Below are 21,081 nucleotides of genomic sequence, written 5' to 3'. Positions count from 1 at the left end.
AAGCAGAATAAACATAATTTTCATTTTGAGAAGTTTACTTCAGCTAAATTTGGAATTGCCCGACAAAACTCGAAACAATAGCTAAATTGTTGCAGATTTATAGCTTTGGTCTCACTGGCTGGTTAGTACTAGAAGTGGACAGCTTCAGAATTTGTCCGTAACATAACCACAATTTTCGTTCAAATCAAGATTCTTTATGAATGCCTATAAATAAGAACGCAGCGATGCTATTTCGTTTTAAACAGGTATTTTTTTAAATAGCTAGATCTGATGAGTAAGAAAATCTGAAAAATTTTTATATTAGTAAAAACATTTACATGCAAGGAAAAAATCTAACATTTTGTACATTAACAATAGTTTTTACACGCAGTTATAAACAGTTATAAATAACCAAGGAAGAAACAGAGATAAAGGGAAATTATCCTTAATAGAACGTTGTAGAGACATTAGATTATATCGAAGCAGGAGACATGAAAAATGAGCAATACCCTAGCCTGGACTCGAACCTCGGCATCTCGAACACGCACCGAGTATTCTAACCGCTACACCACGAAGACATGCTAAGAAGGCAGGAGAAATACCTTATATCGTATATACTCGCGTATAAGTCGATACCGCGTATAAGTCGACCCCCCAATTCGACATAAAAAATTCGTAGAAAATAAGAAACCCGCGTATAAGTCGACCCCCAACTTCCGAGATCGATCGAGAAACTACGTAAAATTTTAACTACATTTATTCAAAATCATCTGAGGAAAAAAAGTAAATATACGATAAAAAATACCTTGGTAAATAAACAAAATCAAAATCCTTCAACGTCCGATTCATGGTCAGATTCGCCGAGCATTTCATAGAACTCTTCTGTCGTCATTGGCTCGTCATCATACATATTTTCAGTCTCGAACTTTGTATTGTTACAATCACTACTAGAGCTTTCGTCGTCACTTTCGCTTTCAAAAACAGCATCATCTTCCGTGCCGTCTAGTTCGTTGCTAATACAACATTTTTTAAATGATTTTATAATCATTTCAGAGGGTATTTCGTTCCAAGCATCTTTAACCCACTGAGCAATTAATGTAATATCGGGATTTTTAATGTTGCCTCCCTTTGTAAATGTTGGTCGACCAGAACTAATCCACTCTGCCCAATATTTTCTAACATTTACTTTGAAGGGCTTATTGAGGCAGACATCTAGGGGTTGAATGACGGATGTTAATCCTCCCGGAATTACGGCCACAGTCGTTTTTAGGTGTTTTGTCATTTCTTCAGAAAAGTGTCCACGAAAAGAATCGTATACTAAAAGCGAAGGTTTTTTGACAGCTGCTCCCGGTCTTTTATCCCACACATTTTTAAGCCAATCGACTGTTCCGTCAGCATCCATCCATGCCTTTTCATGGGCGCGAACTAGCACACCTGATGGAAACACAACGTTTTTCGGTAAAATTTTTCTTTTAAAAATGATGAACGGACGATCTTTAAAAATGACTATCTGCATTTCTCTTTTCTTGGCGAGTTGGCGAAACTTTTTTATTGCTCGATATTGATCGGTTGTTCGGGGCCAAAAATTCTTTGGTTTAATCGAAACGTACTCTAGTTAAAGTATGAAACTCTGTGATTAGTTCGTCACATAATTTAAGTCATGAAATTACTTCAAGTAAGTGACTTATTTGATAAGTCGTCCAATTTGAGCGCGGGAAGAAAACAACTGCATTATATAAAGAAATTTTTGAACTTCCGATTCTTTTAATTTTTTATGGCCCCACGTATAAGTCGACCCCCCACTTTGAAGTCTTTTTTTTGTCCAAAATATCTCGACTTATACGCGGGTATATACGGTATATTCCCCCTTTTAAAGGGCGACTGCGCATTATGGGACCAAATCGCCAAATCCTAGTGGTGCAGAATCATCATCCACCACTTTTTTTAGTTAGGGCGCCACTCTAGAGATACGGGGTTATATCGAAGCAAGAGACATGAAAAATGGATGCCTATTATCATACCTCGAAGAAAACTGTTTCTCTTTTCGCATATAGTCCATGATTATGACATTGAAATAAAAATATCGGTAGAACATTGCAATGGAGTTTTCTGCAATCGATAGTTTCAAATGCATGACTAGCTTCTTTTTGAATCTATAGTATCAGCCACATGAATTGTGTGCTCATATGTACATAGGATGAAAAATTGATGAGCGCATTTGTTTTCTTGTGCATCGACGTTTATTTTCCACTCTCAGTTTGTATGTTAAATCAAGGATCTAGTCGTACACAGGAAGTTCCCCCCCCCCTCAATACTCCGATTTCTTGTCGTAAAATAATGATATTAGAATAATATTGTTATAATGATGTTATTATAAATGTTATGTGCCTAATAAATATTTATGTTTAGACAGAAATGTAGTATAATGCGTTGTATTGATGCAATAACCCATAACTAATGAATTATGAGAATAACCCTTCTTAATCAACCAGTACCTTTCTTAATCGTATTAGCTTTCTAAACCTTTTTTAATTAAGTAGCTATGGTTAAGTAAAATTATTCAATATGGGCATGTAAAGGGCTAGAAAAGGGAAAACATAGTTACCATGAACATTTTAACAGTCCTTGAAAGTTCTATAATATAGATGCGATGCACATAATAAAGTCATAAATAACTTTCAAGTCATAAATAACTTTCGATTCCCAAAGAACTTTTGTTTTGATGCTAAGCTACTTATTTTGATTCAAATTATTTACGTGTTATTCTAAGAACATTTTGCCACATACGAAATCGCAGTATATCGGCCAGCTTTATAACAAAGAACTACATTCGTACTTTTAAAGAATCTACATTATCGTTCTGTTTCGGTGTTTAGTAATATTAAAAGCTGGATTGATACTTATGATTAAAAAAAAAGCGCTGTTATTTTAAATAGCACATTGTTCACATAGTGTAAAGATAAGAGGCATCTTATGTGGCTCCGAGTTCTTCTACTTTTGAAATTTTCCCCTCTACTGGTACTTTTAATCTTTCAAGATGTCCATATCGGAAACAAACTCATAAAAGACAAAATATAAAAGTTACTAAAAGTATGCTTTATTTAATAATATCGAACTCTTTTTGCTACTCCTTATTTTCGTCTTATTTAAGCACATGCATACTATGCTAATGGTATGAGCTCGACTTCAGTTGCTATTCCTTTGGAAAAAAGTAACGACACGCGGTTGAGAAAGGAATAACATACGCGTCAGCTGATAATTGTCAAAATACTGTCTTCTGTCACCATTCTGCGTTTTTTGCAGCAAGATTAATGTTTAATGTGCAAGCAAGCCTCTACGTTTATTCAACATCAAGTGTGTTCACTGCGACCGCTGAATGACAAGTCGCAATTGACGTCTACAACCGGTTTCTCTTCCTTCTGCTGTTGGGCTCCGAAGGTGTAGGACGGCCTTCTGTCTGTCCTCACTCCGGCTCACATGTGCGCCATTTTTTGTTCCTTTTCGTTCATTTTTTTGTCTGCCATCTCCTTAGCTGGATGTAGAGCCATGGCATTCCTTCTAGTAAAGAAATTGGAACTGAAGAAACAACTAAAAAGATCTATATACCTAACAACTACTGATATTTGATAATGTTCTACAATCTAAAAATCTTTGAAAAGACTTCATGTGCACTGCTTCTCTTTCCGGATGATTTAAAACTTCGCCTTGTGCTTCTTCAAAAATATATTGGGATAACCAGCTAAATTTCCGCCGTTAAAAAAATTTGACTTTTTTTCTCACGAAACTTTGCTTTACGTTGATGGAATGAGATCTACTTTGATTGGAATATTACGCACATCTCGTACGAGAGGTTAGGATTCAAAATGGTAGGACTAATATACTTCTGTCTGGCGATATTTGCTGGCACTGATTCAAAATTTAATGATGTCAAGATATAATAAATATTAATTGATTTGTATTATTTGAGTTGTTGTCCTTTGGGAGTAAGTTACTTTACTTTTATGTTTCTTTTAGATCACACATTTCATCCTGCACGTTTGTAAGTATTTATGGGTTATTGTGCTACAACGCGATCTACAAATCCAGAAATTTATTAGATTTTACATTTATTAATTTTTAATTTACAACCACCCATTATCACATATTCGGTAACATTTGATACAGTCACATATTTTTCTCTTACATTTAAGTAAGTATCAGGTAATAAATAAGGCGAAATGTGGAAGGTGGTCATAAAGTGAAGGAGGGAAATGGTTGAAATTTCTTTAATGCTATGCGCTTAATAAACCATTATTTTCAGAAAGAAATATAGTACAAAAGGGTATGCGATTGCAATACATAAACACATAATGAGAAGCTTATTACAGTTACAGTTGGTATTTTTTGTAGGTGCTGGCTCAAAAAATGAAATTACATCATGCTGAGATGAGCTATAATCTTGATAGAAGTTTATAAAAAAGTTACACGGTTCTTTTCCTCTAACTTTACATTCCTCTTAACAGCTGCTTACCACAGTGGGTATTGCAGTTCACTCAGTGTTCCAAACAAACGGTATACCTGGTGGCTTCTCGCTCATTCTCCTCCTTCACTGTAATCGTTCACCTCCACACACCTCAGTGCTTCTTTGTAACCTTATACAACAGAAAATCTCCTGATGTCCTGGTTGTGACTTAACATGCTCCCTCCTTGAACCCAATAGGTTCAATAAAAAGAAAAGAAAGTCAGTTGGTTCAATAAATAGCACAGTTGAAACTTCATGTAAGTATAAAAGTTATAACTGAGATGTTCCAGCATTATTCTCAAATGGCAAAATGCAAATCTTTGAAACACCTGTATTAAATATGCCATGTTTTGTCTTCACATTTATTACTCATATTTCATGGTCACCATCTGAAACAACATCTAACACTCTTCCTAGTACACAGCTACAAACTGACATGTTCCTTAAATGGTAACTAAAGTTCCTATTTTCACATTATTCTTAGTGAACATCCACTTACCCCTTTGCTGTAAATTGTTTGAACATCCTTTGCTTTAAATTGTTTAATTAAGTATGTGACCACTATTTCCAAATGAGTAGAGTCAAGTTTGTTACACGTTGCGAATGAGAAAGTCTGTTATTTGGTAAAGTGAGAAATCTTTCTCAGGGATGTCCGTTATTGAAACAACCTATCAAAAAATTTGCAGATGTTAACACTTCGAGATCATTTGGATGGGTTAATACGAAAGAAATGGTACGGCTAATTAAGTATTCTTTCAATCTGATTTGTTACTGTCATAAACGTTTCTGAAGTTGATTTTGCATTACCCGTACAACGTTTTAAATGGCACTTAAAAGCCTTCATTCCCACTTCCCACAGTCCTCCAAAAGTGGGGCACCATTGAGGAATAAAATTCCATTCTATAACTTCTGTAGTTAGATATCCTGTTAATATCTCACCTGGCTTTTTAAAACTGTAAAGCCTCTTTATTTCATTGCAAGCTCCAATGAACGTTTTAGAGTTATCACTAAATAATTTGCTATCTTTAACACGTCTAGAAAAGAATCTTTTTAAAGTAGCAATAAACGATTTAGATGAAAGATTTGTATCTAATTATAAATGTATTATGTAAATTTTACTATAAACACCTTTTCTCTGATAATTGCATCATATAAAGAATAGAAAACAAAAATCAATGCTTGTACAGTTGAACGCATTATTTTGCTTCACTCGATCTCGAGTTAATTACGTAAAAGTTGATTTATACCAACTGGTTTGGCTTTGGAACAATAAATACATTCGTGCACAACCTTTCTAAATACTGATTTACCACTTAATGGCCAACAGACGTGCCGAATATGATATAGTAATGATTCAGATCCAACATGCAAATATTTCCTCTCTAATATGTGTTTCATTAGAAAAAATAGCTGGACGCTTCTACTAGCAGAAATTTAAGTTGGTATTTTGTAACCTACGACCAACTCTCAAAACAGCATCTTGATCTAAAGATTTTAAGCTGAAAATTAAGAATTTAGAAAATGCTGAAAATTAAGAATGCGAGAATTTGTACATAATGATTTTTCTGCTTTAATACTTTTAAGCCCAGAAGAAAAATTTATCACTTGAATTTATCCAAAACAACATGATATGCTGCATTGCAAATCTTTCGTAGTGAGTAATCCTAAATTTCTTTTCTCCAATGGCAATCTGGCACGTTGATAAATTTCAGACACCATGCGATCACTCTTTGCAGTTTTACGAAAGACAAGATCTTTGAAATCACTGGTAAGTCTTCTATATCTGCTCCATCCGCACAGGAAAAGTGTTTCCGTTTTTCCTTTAATGCTTCCTTACAATTTGGAATTTTTTGACAAAATGGAATTTCTCTTGACTTCAATCACTCTGAACTATTCCACCAAAGTTTATGAACCTCGGATAATACCTCAGATGATGTCCCCTTGACACACAATCAGGTGGGTTCTTCTTTCCTTGAATGCGATTCAAATTTTCCGCTGAAACAGTAGCCTGGATCTCTGACACTTTATGTACTACAAGCAGTTGCCACTGGTTAAGTTCAGACATTAGCCAAGATAATACAGTACTTGAATCACTATATGCATGTATTAATGAACTTCCACCTGTAATGCACTTCCAACTGCTTACGTTAAGTGAGCTAACAAAGCAGCAGCACAGAGTTCCAATCGTAGAATCAAAATTGGCTTAATGGGAGCAACTCGAGTTTTTGCTGTCAACAGATTTACACTAACATACAGCTGACTGATTAAATGACCTAACATAAATAAATGCACCATTACCTTTCTCCGATACATTACAAAAACCACACAGTTGAGTTTTCCAAAGTTCAGGTAACAGAATATTTCTTGGAATGTTAGTTGAATTTAAGGGTTGAAATTTCTTTATACATAATAATATAAGTCATTTTGTTTCAATTTCTTCACAATTCATCATCATAGAATTACAGAATAAATCATCTTTATTAGGATCTCAGTGCAAGCCAAGATATTTTATAGCCTTATTTCCCACAATCATATGAGATTTATGCTTAATTAGACTCTTTATGTTTTTATTTACTAACAGTACCCTTTCGTTGGTAGACCACTTGTGGAGTTCAAATCTATCTTTTCTAAGCGCTTGGCTCAATTTAGCTACTAGCTAAGAATCCTCTTGAGCGTTATCAGCACCTGCCAATACATCATCCACATAAAAGTCCCTTAGCATTATGTTGGCAATTTTAGGGAAATTCTCATTTTCATCAATTGCTAATTGCTTCAAGGCTCTTTTCGCCAAGCATGGCGCCGAAGCAGGTCCATACGTCTCAGTGTTCAATCGAAAAATTTGAATGCGCTGCTCCGAATTATACCGCTAATACATTATTTGAAATTATCAATGACACCTGAATCTCAAAAGAATATTAATCAGATCGTCTTGGGTTTTCGTACTAACCATTGAATTGTCATTAAGCGAACATCTGATGATGATTTTGCACTTGCATAAAACAATACTCGCACTTTTGTCGTTAAGCTTATCTCATTTAAGACAAAATGATGAGGTGCATAGACACTTTCATTCTCCAGCTTACAGCCAACTGATGAAATCAGTTCAATATGACGAACACTAAGTAATTTTGCATGAATTTTATGTACTGATAATAAATTAATGGCAATAAAGAAAGTCTTTTCTACAAATAAAGAAAAATCTGCGAAAAGCCATTTCCTGCGGGTTATCCAAATATTCCCTATTAGGTTTGAAAGGGAGCTCAAATAAGATCTGCGAAGTTTATCACGTATATGCGAATTTTAAAAATGAATCTTACATAACCTTTCTTCTAGACTCTTACAACGCTTTAATTTCCAAAATGAATTAATTCTTCAGTATTTATACTTACGTAGTTTACTGACACTGAATTAATTTGTTTAAGGATCTTCTGCCCCTGCAATAATCCAACCTAGTTTTGAACCCACGACACTTCACCACACTTAATACTATTTCCATTTATTAAAGTTAAAAACACATTTACTTCTAAGCAAACGCCAAAACACACGTAATAAAATGTCAGTTCTGCTTGATTTATAAAATGATGGTTCTTTTTAAACCAAATCACTGAAGTTATTACCAATATCTTCAGATAAAAACACAAAGGGGATATTATCACTAATATTTTCTATCACGAAAACAGTTGAAATTTTAAAGCCACTATTAAAGTGGGGATTAAACTGTGGATATTAAACAATAAATCAACATCTCCGTTACTCACAGTGATAAAAGTGCCTAGACATGGAACTGAAATTGAACTATCTTCACTTTCAAACCTAATCTTTCTTCGCGCTGTCTGGTAATTAATGATCTTTGACTAACAGTACCCAACAAACATCTGCACTTTATTAACCCTTGCTTTGCATTCTGAACTTTAATCACTGCCGAGCAGAGTAAATCTGACCAATGTTCGAAGCGCTTGCACACAACACAGTGGATTCTGGCGATTCTATTGACTTTGTTGTTGGATCTGACTGCTCATGACTTAAATGTGTTGGCTTTGTATTGAACGAAAAGATTTGTGTTCTGGTCGGTTTAACCTTTTTATATGTATTAGATTGTGATAAATATTTTCACAATGTTGACATTTATGCACACATTTAGATTTTTTTAACGTTATGCATGTTCGAAAGACATTTTAAACATCATCTTTTAAATATTCAAATCGCTTTTTTACGTCTCGTTGAAAGAACTTTGCGCAATTTAAAAATCGCGATCTTTCTTGATCAAGTTGTGATTCACTTAGTTATGAGATTTACAGAATGCAATTTGGATGCAAGATTGTGCCTCATCACACTTATTAATAAGCGTGAAGTGACTAGTTCCGTACTATGTTCATGATATCATTATCTAGGGTCATTTCCCATTCTCAAGATCTCACATGTTACTCCCATGATTTAACTCATTTCTGGCTCTGAGGTAATATGAAGTCTAGGATCTACCCGATTAATTTATATACACTGACTGGCTTAAAGTAAACCTATTACGAGGAAAGTTCTGAATGTGTTGTAATTCTGATGTTTGTAGTGCCACATTTATTTCTCTCGTCGAACGCATCAACGTGTTCTCGGTAAGAGAAGCATTTATCATCTTTAGTTGAAATAAATGATTTTTTTAGCTTATTTTATCTTTAATTTAATTTCCTGCTCGTCATCTATTATTTTCGTTGCGTCAATATTTCGATATTTGAAAACATTTATTACTGTAGCTTTCATTTTACATACACCATTTTAAAAGTCATTTTCTATCACTTGGAATATCGTGTGATCATACAACTTCGGTGTTTCTGTTGGATAATAACGCGTTTCATATCCGTATTTGGTTGATCTTTGGATTATGGTAACTTATCGATTTCTTGGCGAAAATTTGGCGACCAACTCTGTTACAGCAACCCTCTTATTTTTTTTTTCCGCCGCCATTTTGTCTTCACGAAGTAAAGACATGTTTCTTTTCTTTTTATTTACTGAACACTTTTTCCAACAATCTACTAGCCAAATTAGATTTATACTAGAAATTTTATCTAACAAAACTGCTTTATCATGACAAATATTCACTGCAAAATTGGGAAAAAGTTCACAATCGCAAACTCCTTGCGCGTTTTTCAGAATACCACATACACATAAACCATGTACACGTCGACTTATTTTTACTTAAAAAAACATCCCAGAATTGCACAAAAATGGCATTGCGCACGCTCTTCACTATATCCATGTACACTGCTTTTTTCTCATAAATTAGAAAAATTTCACGAAAATACATGACAATTTTCTGAATCTTTAAACCCGGTAAAAAGAACATATATGAAATTACCTTATCGCGAAAAAGTATCTACCCTTTCCAAATATGAACATTTCCACGTATAAAATAAATAAAATATCTAAAAACTTTTACCTCTAAATTATCTATTATATTATAAACGTTACCAAAGAATTCATACCGCAAACATTACAAATACTTAGTGTCAAATATTTAAATTATTTCCATGCACGTTTACTTCAGCTAAAACGTATACCAAATTCCTACAAACATAAAATTCACAAAATAACTATCATTTAATTAAAATATCACTAAACCATGTACACGTCGACTTATTTTTACTTAAAAAAACATCCCAGAATTGCACAAAAATGGCATTGCGCACACTCTTCACTATATCCATGTACACTGCTTTTTTCTCATAAATTAGAAAAATTTCACGAAAATGCATGAAAATACTCAACGTATACTACTCAAACATATTCCAAAATACTACAAACATATAACTCACAAAATCACGATCATTAAATTCAAATATAATTAAATTAAAAAATACTACTTTAAATAAGCACATACATTAAATTAATAAAAATTAGATTACAATCCTAATTACTTTAAACTAAATCATTGCTAATAGCAATTTTCAAATAATACCATTTTAATTTATTTACTCCTTACATTTAGAACAATGCATAAAAATAATATCTTCAAATGATTAAAAATACTAACTTACCTAACCTTCTTCAGAATCTTCATTGCGTCGCTGCAGTACTACTGCTAATTTCTAAATCCTAAATCCAGTAGTCAACTGGAAGTCTATTCACCAAGTAAATAAGAAATTAATAAAATTTCACCTATACCTCAAACTACTTTCAGCAAACCACGTACCCTTCCTTACACTCCTTTTCACAAAATGTTCATTTTCACCATATTTCTTGCACCGCCATTTAAACTTGTAATATCCTTCCTTTCACACAATCTCAACTTATTATTATTATCAGATAAACGTATTAAACATTTAGAATTCACTTTACATAGCGCCATGCAATCCGAAAATTAATCAACACTATTTCACACAACAAACAATGAAACTTTTCCAAATTAACCCCCTTTTCCGATTAAAGAACTATAATTCGTCCATTAATGTCACGTTTCACACAACACAGAATATAGCTAAATACGAAATTTCCAGATTTCCCCCCCTTTTCCGATTAAACAACTGTAATTCGTCCATTAATGTCACATGACATATCTCATGATCTCTCATTTCCCTCACACAAAATAATGCGTAATCGGAACTGAGTGTTTCTCACATTATTACCAAAGTCCTAGGTAGTAACCTTTATCGCCTCCAAAATGTCGCCAAACTACCAGTTACCATATTCCAAAGATCAGCCCCGTATTTTTATGTATCTGGACAACAAATTGCTTATATTTATCTCGAAAACGTTGCATTGGCTTCCTCACTTTATATGTTTCTGAGGTCACTATTAATTAGTTAACTTATGATAAACGTATGCAATTTTTACTACACATATAGAGTGAGACTCTAAAAAGTATAACGCAAATAGGATATATTTTCCATGTGATAAATTTTACAGAATTAAAAAACAATCATGCACAGTTATAAAAAAATGAGTCTTTGCTCGTATAATGATCTGAAATTTTGTGGTCCTTGTGAAATTTTGATGATCATAAAATGATCTGAAATTTTGCGATCCTTTTGTCCTTTTGTTCTCACCATTGACTAGCTAACTTCTTTTATGATAAATGTATGCAATTTTTACTACATATATAGAGTGAGATTCTAAAAAGTATACAGAATTAAAAAACAATCATGCACAGTTATAAAAAATGAGTCTTTCGATCGTAAAATGAACTGAAATTTTGTGGTCTTTTTTCCTCCTATGTTTCTGAAGTGACCATTAATTAGCTAACTTATTTTATGATAAATGTATGTAATTTTTACTACATATATATAGAGACCTTAAAAGGTATATTGCAAATAGAACACATCTTCTATGTGATAAATTTTACAGAATTAAAAAACAATCATGCGCAGTTATGAAAAATGAGTCTTTCGCTCGTATTATCTAGAGATTCTAAAATGTGTAACACAAATAGGATACATTTTGCATGTGACACAGTTTTAAAAATTAAAAACCAAAAAACGCCCAGTTATAAAAAATGAATCTTTCGATCGTAAAATGGTCTGAAATTTTGTGGTCCTTGTGATATTTTGATTATTACATTCTTACTCATGATGTTATTATTTTTCTAGGTATTCCTTATTTCAATACAAAGCGATCATTTTAGCACAGTGCCATGTCTACGTCAGTTTATTATTTCAGTGTATTATTATTTATTTAAACAACGATTATTACTAAAAAGATTAAATGAGGCTTTCTTTGTAAGCACTGAACTAATATTTATTTAATTATAATCTCTTCCTACCGCCTTTTGCATTTTATAAAATATTAAACATTAGTGTTTCCAGAAAGTTTTACAGGAAAAATCACTTTTTAAAATATATTTCCTTCGGTTTATCAGCTTAACGTTTTAATTTTCTGTTTTGTTTCCTTAATGTATAGAGTGTTTGGGTTTATTTCGGAGCAAAAAACGTGAAAATCAGCATTTCCCTTCTGATATTCGAATCCAAATTTTCCCATGCTAGCTGGATGGACTTCTATTAGACCACGATTGGTAAGGAGGAAGAAAACTCTTCACGTTCTTCTCCACTTGAAGGGTGATTGCGGAAGAGGAATCCAGTCGCCAAATTCAAATGCGACCGAATTAGCACACCCCTCATTTTAGTTCAGTCATCACGTGTAAAATCTGTTAAGCATTTCAAAGCAGAAATCGCGAAAAAATCAGTAATGTTCTAGCCCGGTTTCGAACTTCGGACCGTCCTGTGTTAGACAGAATTGTTTTCAATTACATCACTAAGATTCGAAGTAAGCAGGAAGAATATTTCTTACAAATACAGATACAGAAGGTATGAGTGCCGTAGCTGGAGAGTACGAAAGAGTCAATCGTATATAAAGAGAGCAGTGAATAGAATTAGAAAGGAGGTGGCATAAATCTGATTTAGATAAGCTTAAAAAATAAGCTACTTTATAGTTTGCAACATCGACGCATGCAGAATTGAATCTTGATAGTAACTAGTTAAATAATTAAATGAGCTCTTTAACTCAGCCGCTATGAACATAGAGTACCCTGAAATTATCGCGGCATAAGTTAGCTCAGATTTATATAACATTGTTTAAAAGTTAAGTATGATGAGTTACAGTTAGTCAGTGTGTTTTCAGGTGTTTTTTTAGATCAATTCTGTATTTGTAAACAGTTGCTTTGAAATTATAACATCCAATAATTTTACTTTACTTTATTCTGAAATTCCAAGAAATTTTTATAAAATTGTTTTACTGCAGAAATTTATATGCCATTTAAGATAAAAAGCGGATAGAGAATAAGAAAAGAAGCTTACTAGCAATTTATTAGTGAAATCTCAGTTTGTTATACATTAGTTGGGATTTTATTTAAATTTATTAATTTTTTAAAAATTATAAGCAGAAACTATATTAAACCCTTATTACTAAACACGTTATAAGTAAGAATGTAAAACTTATAGTAAAACGGCGTCTATAAATATATATAATCGAACTTTATATGTACACACACACACACACACACATATATATATATAGTTAAAAGAAAATTCCTAGTTCGTACGCTAAAAAGTTGATATATATATATATATAACGAATCGTTTTGTAGATATTAGTATATAATCTAATCTTCCGTTAGTGAGCACTGAGACCAAAGTTCTGGGGTTTCATATGTCATATGAATCATGCATTAAGTTCACTTCATATTTTGAACTTAAGAGCAGTTCTTACCGTTGGAGTTGACGTTGCTACTTTTCCGATACTATTCTCGATATAAATCAACTCCGCTTGAGTTATGGTAGGATGCTTGGAAGGCTTTTCGAATGACATCCACATCCAAAAAACATACCACACCACACCCGCACAACCTATAAATAAGTTAATATGTTTTTTTGATACATTTGAAAGAATAAATCTTGATCACACCTTACATGTACAGAGATATATGAAACGATCCTTTCATTTGCAGTATTTAAATACTTTTTTCTTTTTAAAACAATGTTCAAATTTTTGCATTTTAAAGGAGGATTTTTAATGTTTTGATTTTATGTTGCTTTTCTTTGAAATGGTACTTTCCACTAGTTTATGATGGCTCTTTTGCTTTTCTTTATTCCAAATTTTAAAGCTTTCAGTGCTGCTTTTATAATAAAGAAACGGTTGGTGAAAATTGTAAAAGCTTACTAGTCCTCTTTTAACTGAGAAACAAAGGAAGGATTATAAGAAAGGGCTAAAATTAATTTTATCCATTGCTAAAATTAATTTCTTCTTAACTGATGATAAACAGTTTCCCAAACTAGATTAAGTAAATTATTGAAATTTGGAAACTTACGTTAAGTTCAGTATCTGGCATTGCTCGAATTATTTTAAGTGAAGGGATATTTATTGAAGTATGAGGTCTGGAATACTTCTCATCAGATAGTTAAATTCATTTACTGGTATGAAGTAAATTAAATGGAATGAGATTCGGTGCAAAGCAAAAGCATCTTTTAAGCTTCCATCATCGCATCTTATTATATAGGAATGAAACTATTACGCCGCATAATTATAGCTATAGAGAGCATGAAATGTAACACTAATTTGTTCTCAAGCAAAATGGTCGACAGGCATAGTTCCTTCGTGTTACATGAAAATCTACTCACATGTTCCATAGACGACTACGCAAATAGACGACTCGTAAATTCCAGTGTTAAATTTTCCTTAATTGCCATACTCAAATGATTAATATCTCACTGTTTATCGCCAGCTGGATACGCCTGTCATCTTCTGACACAAAATATTGTGTTGATGAAAAAGAAGTTCTACATTTATTTGACATCTTCGCATCGCAGAATTTGACGTACGGTATCTAGTTGTTAATACAGCAAATGTAAAAGTGTGTGAATGCTGAAGGAGATTATTTTTAATAATTAAGTATCATTCAATTCATCTAATTGTCTGAAGGTGAAATATGTCAACCGAACATTTCAGTCACACCAAGTCAATAATAAAGTTGTTCGACTTAGATTACTAAGTCATAAAAAGAAAGTTATTTTTGAGGAACTCGGTATAAAGCTACCAAATGCTTAGGCGATAAAATTATATTATTTCATTAAATAAGGAGATTATGTCGTTTAATATAACTTATACCTACTTCAATATACTTAACATACAGCCTGATCAAGTTGTAAGGAAGTGTTCTGTATATGTCCTAAGTATCTGCAGATCTTCTATTTATGACTGTGCAAAGTTTCCACCTAACTAGTGTATTAATAGCAGGATGCTAGTTAAAATGAAATTCATCTATTACTTTTACTGCATGCGATTTCTTTTAACATCAAATCTGAATTATTTATGAATTCAAGATGTCCATAACAGCATTTACACTGTAATTAATTTATTTACACTTATGACCATTACAATATTTACTGCTCAAACCACATACTGTAGAAAAATAAGGATGCTTACCGTAGAAGTAAAAACACGCCTGCCAACCAGCCAATTCTGTTAAAAAACCTGAAACAGGTATTCCCACTACCGCACCTGCATAGGAGCCTGAAAAAAAAAATGCAGAATTGATGTTAATGGGATTGATTATTTCTCTTTAATTTAAATATACGCAACTTCGAAGAAGTTAGTATAACAGTACCCTTAGAAAAATTGTAGCAAAGACTTATTACTATCAGAAACATCTTAATTGAAAATTAGCACTTTTCTATAAAAGTTGTAGAGACATTAGGATTTTCTGGAAGCAAGAGAAATTGAAAAATTAGCAACGCCTTCGCTGGGAATCGAACCGCGGACCTCTGGAATACGCGTCCAGCGTGCAGACCATCACACCACGAAGGTATGCCAAAAAGGCGGAAGAAATACCTTAAAAATCCCTGCTGCCTTACATAATGTAATCAGTCATACTTGATATGCTATTAGCCCTTTATTTTGCACTTAGTTTTGATAATTTTGTTTGCGTCATCACCGTACATTTGCAGATGAATAGAAATCAATAGGTCTAATACTGTGAATTTTTTCAGTAAAAAGGAGAGTCAACTATAGCAGAGTCAGTACTATTTAAGTTAGCATTATACATTTATAATTACGATAATTTAAGCCCTTATAAATAATTCGCACTAAATTTCTTGAGCCTTCATGAAGAACTCTTCTGAAGATTATTCTTCGTGATGACAGATGTGGAAATCTCGAGGTACCCTTGTAGAGACATAAGGTATTTTTTAAAAGCAGGAAAGATGAAAAATAAGCAGCACTATCGCCGGGAATCGAACCGCGGACCTTTGGAATACGCGCCAGTGTGCAGACCACCACACCAGGAAGGCATGCCAAGAAAAGGGCAGAAATATCTTACATACTCCACCTTTTAAAGGGGAATGGGGTTTTAGGGGACCCAATCGCCAAATCCTGGGTGAGGAGAATCATTGTTCAACAGCCATTTTAGTTCGGGCGCCGCTGTAGAGATATTCGGTATTTTTTGGGAGCAGGAAAGATGAAGAATATGCAAAGCCTTAGCCGGGAATCGAACCGTGGACCGCTGGAATACGCTCCCAGTGTGCAGACCAGAACCCCACGAAGGAATGCCAAGAAAGCGGGAGAAATACCTTACATCCTAACCCTCTTGGTAAGGCAAGAGTCATGATTCCCGGAGTCCCATGGATCTTTTCGCTTCCTTTTCTTCTCTTTTCTGCTGCTTTTGCACTTTTCCTTACCCTGTGGGCTTCCTTTTATGGAGGCCGGGGTTCAAAATGAGATGCTGTTACATTCCTTAGTTTGTAGTTCCTCATGGAAAGAAAACCGCGTACTAGATTAACATGCGCATTGCCGGAAGGGAAGATCCTGATAGTTAAGGACTGAGGTGCTGTCTTCAGCATACATACTTTTCCATTTGCTTCGGATTGAAACAGGAGGCACTTAGATGTCCCCGCTAGTGTCAATATGCTGGTCACTAGACCTTAATCGCAGCGGCTTGGGGATATTTCGGGAATGCTGCTTGTAACATTTCAAGATTGCGAGACCTGGTTTGCCATGGCGAAAGAATCGGCGTCCCTTTATTAATCTCCAGGATGGATGCAGCAGCTAGGTCCGAATTTTTTTCTCCTTAATATGGTAACTAACAATAATCAAAATGCAATTACGCAGTTTAAAAAAAAATAAAAATAAAAAAAAAAATAAAAAAAAAAAAAAAAAAACGCAAAAATAAGTGTGGATGCGAATCCTGGAGAAATTTTACTCAGATTTGCTGTCATAAATAACTTAAAAGACGATCTTCAAAAGATGTTATTATTTCCCATTTATACAGTCCACCATTGGTCAACCGAAGACCATCAAATGGCTGCGTTGTGGAGACCTTTTAACGGAAGCTGCTTCTTCAGTTCAATATGCAACCCTTCTTAAACAGTCTTAGCGTTATTTCTGTCTTCTGCAACCCTTGGAAAAACCTAGGGAAGTTGACTTTAATGTGCCGTAACGCAAATAACTGAATTACAGTCTTGGCGTTATTTCCGAGATCGACTACCTGTTCGCATCAGAAGAAAAAATTGCCTTGGAATTGTCCGACTATCTGTTCTGCCAAACGGAGGAAGCTGTTCAAAGAAGGTCAGTTAGGAAATATCTAATCCCGACTTTCCAGTCGCCTGATCTGCAGAAAATAGGAAGGCCAAGTGTTTATACTCTATTTTATGATTTTATTTACTTAATTCCCCATGGTGATTTGAATGCAATCGCTCTGACCATTCAGAAAGATTGTGGGCAAGCATACAGTATTTTCTTGACTTTGAACAAAGTAGAATTCTGAGAAAGAGATACAAATTGTTAAAGTAGCCCAAAATGTTTCTTATGCAGATGCGAGAAGATTAGTAAGAGTTGCAGCAGCGCAAAAAGTTATCATATGCGAACTGAGTAAAATCTGTCCGGTCTTTAGGCACCTAAACAATATACACACAGAATAAAAAGCCAATCTAGAATATGCAACCCAAATTCAGCACAGAAATCAATAGCTTCAATGGTAATAATACTATACAGTAAAAAAACAAAAAATAGTATTGAAAACAGAGAAAATTTCAAAACATAATCAGAATTCCAAGTATGTGACTTCTTTTTTGACCATTAATTTTCAGAGAATCTGGACACTGAGATGGATGTGAAACAAAGACTTTTGAAGTACTTACTTCCACGTAAACTAAAAAAGAGCACCATAAAAGAAAACATCAAACATACTGGCCAACCTCGTTTCATAGAACTGTCGCAAGCTCCCACCAAAATCTCAATTCACAAAAGATTTTGATCGGATATGTATCATCAGTATACTTGGTAGTGCAGGAGACTCATCTGATCTAGACGGTCAGAATCACTCGTCTGACCAGAGAAATATGCTACGTTTTGGGGGTTTCTTTCACTAGGAAAGACAATTTCATAGGCGAGTATGTATCCTCACCTTGCTTGACCATTCATCTAGTTCGTTTCCTTTACCACCAAATCTCCAAGCTATTGCCTCAAAATAAGCATAAACACATTGGTTTCAATACATTCTCTTTATTTTTTTCTCATGACCATGTAGAGACATTAAGTATTTTTGGAAGTAGGCAAGATTAAAAATTAGCAAACGCCTTCGTCGGAAATCGAACCACGGACCTCTGGAATAACGGCCCAGCATGCAGAACCACTTCACCACGAAGGCACGCTGGGAAGACGGGAGAAATACTTTATAACCATATCAATCAACGAGACATAGACGGTCTAATAGAGCAGCTGCCTGAACCTTTTATCATATTAGGAGACTTAAACGGCTACAGTACCCCACAGGAAATAAGGACAAAAACGAGGCAGCTAAATTAAGGTAATGACTGGAGCTCATTGCCTGTATCTCTTCAATAATGGGCAGGATACATACTTCCACGAAATTGCTATGACATTCCATGCTCTAGACCTTACCATCTATTCACCATCACCTTTTGTATATTTGGTGTTGGGACTGATCTTTATATTAGGGGTTATTTTCCTATTTTTGTAACTCTCGCACGAGAAGGAATATATCCTTTGTCAAAATGCCCTCGATTTATACTTGAGAGGGCAGGCTGGGAATTCTTTTTATCTCTTGCAAACGAATTCGCAAACGTTCGCAAACGAAATGATAAAATATGTGCCTGTCGAGGAGGCTATGAAAGCTGTTACTGATATTATAATTCAGGAAGATACACTCTGTATACTTATGATATCAACAAATCTACCCAAACCTGCAAATTCATGGTGGAATCGTGAATAACAGGATACACTGAGACAACAGAAAAAAAGCTTGGGGAGCGTTTCGTAGGTACCCTATTTTGTCAAACCTTATAGCCATTAAAAAATCCAAAGCAACAAAGGTAACACGTCAACTGAAAGGGATTCATGGATATCATATGTGTCAAAAATAAGATTCTCTATGTCTAGTAAACGAGTGTGGGAAACTTAGGAAATAAAACCACTTACTTCACTTACTGAAAAAAAAAAAAAAAAAAAAAAAAAAAAAACCATGATTAGCGAAACGGGGGCAGGGCAAACAAATGCTGAACAAGATGATAGTGCAGTGATGGAGGAAGGGTGCATTGCGGGTGACATGAACAATTTCAGTTACATATTTTACAGAGTTATGGATAAGCGGTTACAAAAGGCATCCACACAACGTGAACATTAAATGAGCACAGTACAATACATGAGCAATTAACAGAGTGACTGATAAAACAGTAAAAATAATATCTAAAATAGGGCTAAATACTGAACAGCAATACTAAAAATAATAAAAAGTAAAATACTAAAAAGCGAAATAATATATATATATATATATATATATAAAGGGCAAAACAGTAAAAACAATACATAAAATAAAGAAAAATACATAATTCAAGGTTCATAATTCAGGGTTTACAGTTCAAATCACATAACTATTTATAAAAGACAACAAGCCAGGAGTAATATAACACTAACTATACTGCATGAACTTTATATTACAGTTTATTTATATAAAGCGCTGAGTTTAATTTCACTAGTCGATTATAAGCCGACTGACTGAATCGAGCCAGCAACGTTTGCTTCTAAGCTTTTCGCAAGATCGTCCAGAACAATCCAAAATATAAGAAATTAGCTTGTACAACCCACGTGAAAAAAATATTCTGCGTCGTGACCTTAGTTTTATACAGGGTCAAGTAAAAACAAACCACACAAAAAATATTGATATTCTTAGCTTTTCTCTTTTTTTTTTTGTTTAGTTAGGCCAAATATCTCAACTAATGAAGCTTTTACAATATTTCACGGCGCGCCTGTGAAATAAACCGCGACTACCCGGGGCGCCGCAGCGCTCAGTTTGAGAACCACTGGTTTAAAGAACAAAATAGTTTACCCTTTCTTCAGTAGATGGCAGCACGAGTCATGGCAGCGAACCCATATGAGCCAAAGAACCTCTAAGGAGATTCTTTGTATAAGCCTTTCCCTAGCTTATTTTATTTATCGAACAGTACTTTTTTTTTTTTTTTTTTAATTTTTACAATATTTTGAAAATATGTAAAGAACATTTATCATTCTCAGGTATTCTTTTGTTATATATGCGTAGAACATTTTCCAAAAATTTCCTGAACAATCAGGGTTGCCGCTCTGTATAAATTAAACATGTTAATCATTCAAAGCAAAATATACCTTTATTCATTTGTCCTTTGCGAGAAAAACTCGCGAAAAAAAATGCAGTAACTCAGACTACCCTAAAGCTATAGCATGTTTGAAATAAAGAAAAATTTTGGAATGTTGAATTTTAATCGACGGTTTTTGCCTAAGGCCGCAGCTACCCAAGCATCGCTTCATTCTCTTTTTAAAAATTCTAAGAAAAACGATAAACGTCCTATTCTCTACACAGCGGAAAAAACTATGACCTTTTAAAAATGTTAAATTCATCTGGCAAATGCAGTGACATTTAGTTACCATGCTCCTGGTTAGCGGTTGTCATTAATGGTTGACGCCTCAGATGTGGCTATTGGAGAAGTTCTGCACTCGCTGCGCGATCAACATCTTCAATCACTAGCTTTTTTTCCCAAAAATTAACTCCTACAGTTGACTTCGGCAATAAAAAGAAAGTATTGTATTAATTACGATAAGTTTCGGGTATCATATTTCAAAGAAAATATCCGTTTTGA

At 34.0% G+C, this 21,081-nt stretch overlaps 1 protein-coding gene across 1 annotated transcript in view; it reads right to left on the bottom strand.

Annotated features, from left to right (window-relative positions):
- The window catches only part of LOC118181715 (vesicular glutamate transporter 1-like), a 266,747-nt gene that overhangs the window by 35,350 nt on the left and 210,316 nt on the right, over positions 1–21,081 (bottom strand). Inside the window, exons 7-8 of the mRNA XM_035350912.2 lie at positions 15,383–15,469; positions 13,670–13,806 (exon numbers count right to left, since the gene is read on the bottom strand). Of these exons, the coding sequence (XP_035206803.1) occupies positions 13,670–13,806; positions 15,383–15,469 (224 nt within the window). The remainder of the gene's footprint in view (positions 1–13,669; positions 13,807–15,382; positions 15,470–21,081) is intronic.

The sequence above is a fragment of the Stegodyphus dumicola genome, chromosome 2, assembly GCF_044657685.1.
Source record: "Stegodyphus dumicola isolate Sdum_Otavi_A_Nest chromosome 2, ASM4465768v1".
Lineage (NCBI taxonomy): Eukaryota > Metazoa > Arthropoda > Arachnida > Araneae > Eresidae > Stegodyphus > Stegodyphus dumicola.
This window is presented reverse-complemented; position numbering and strand designations above follow the sequence as displayed.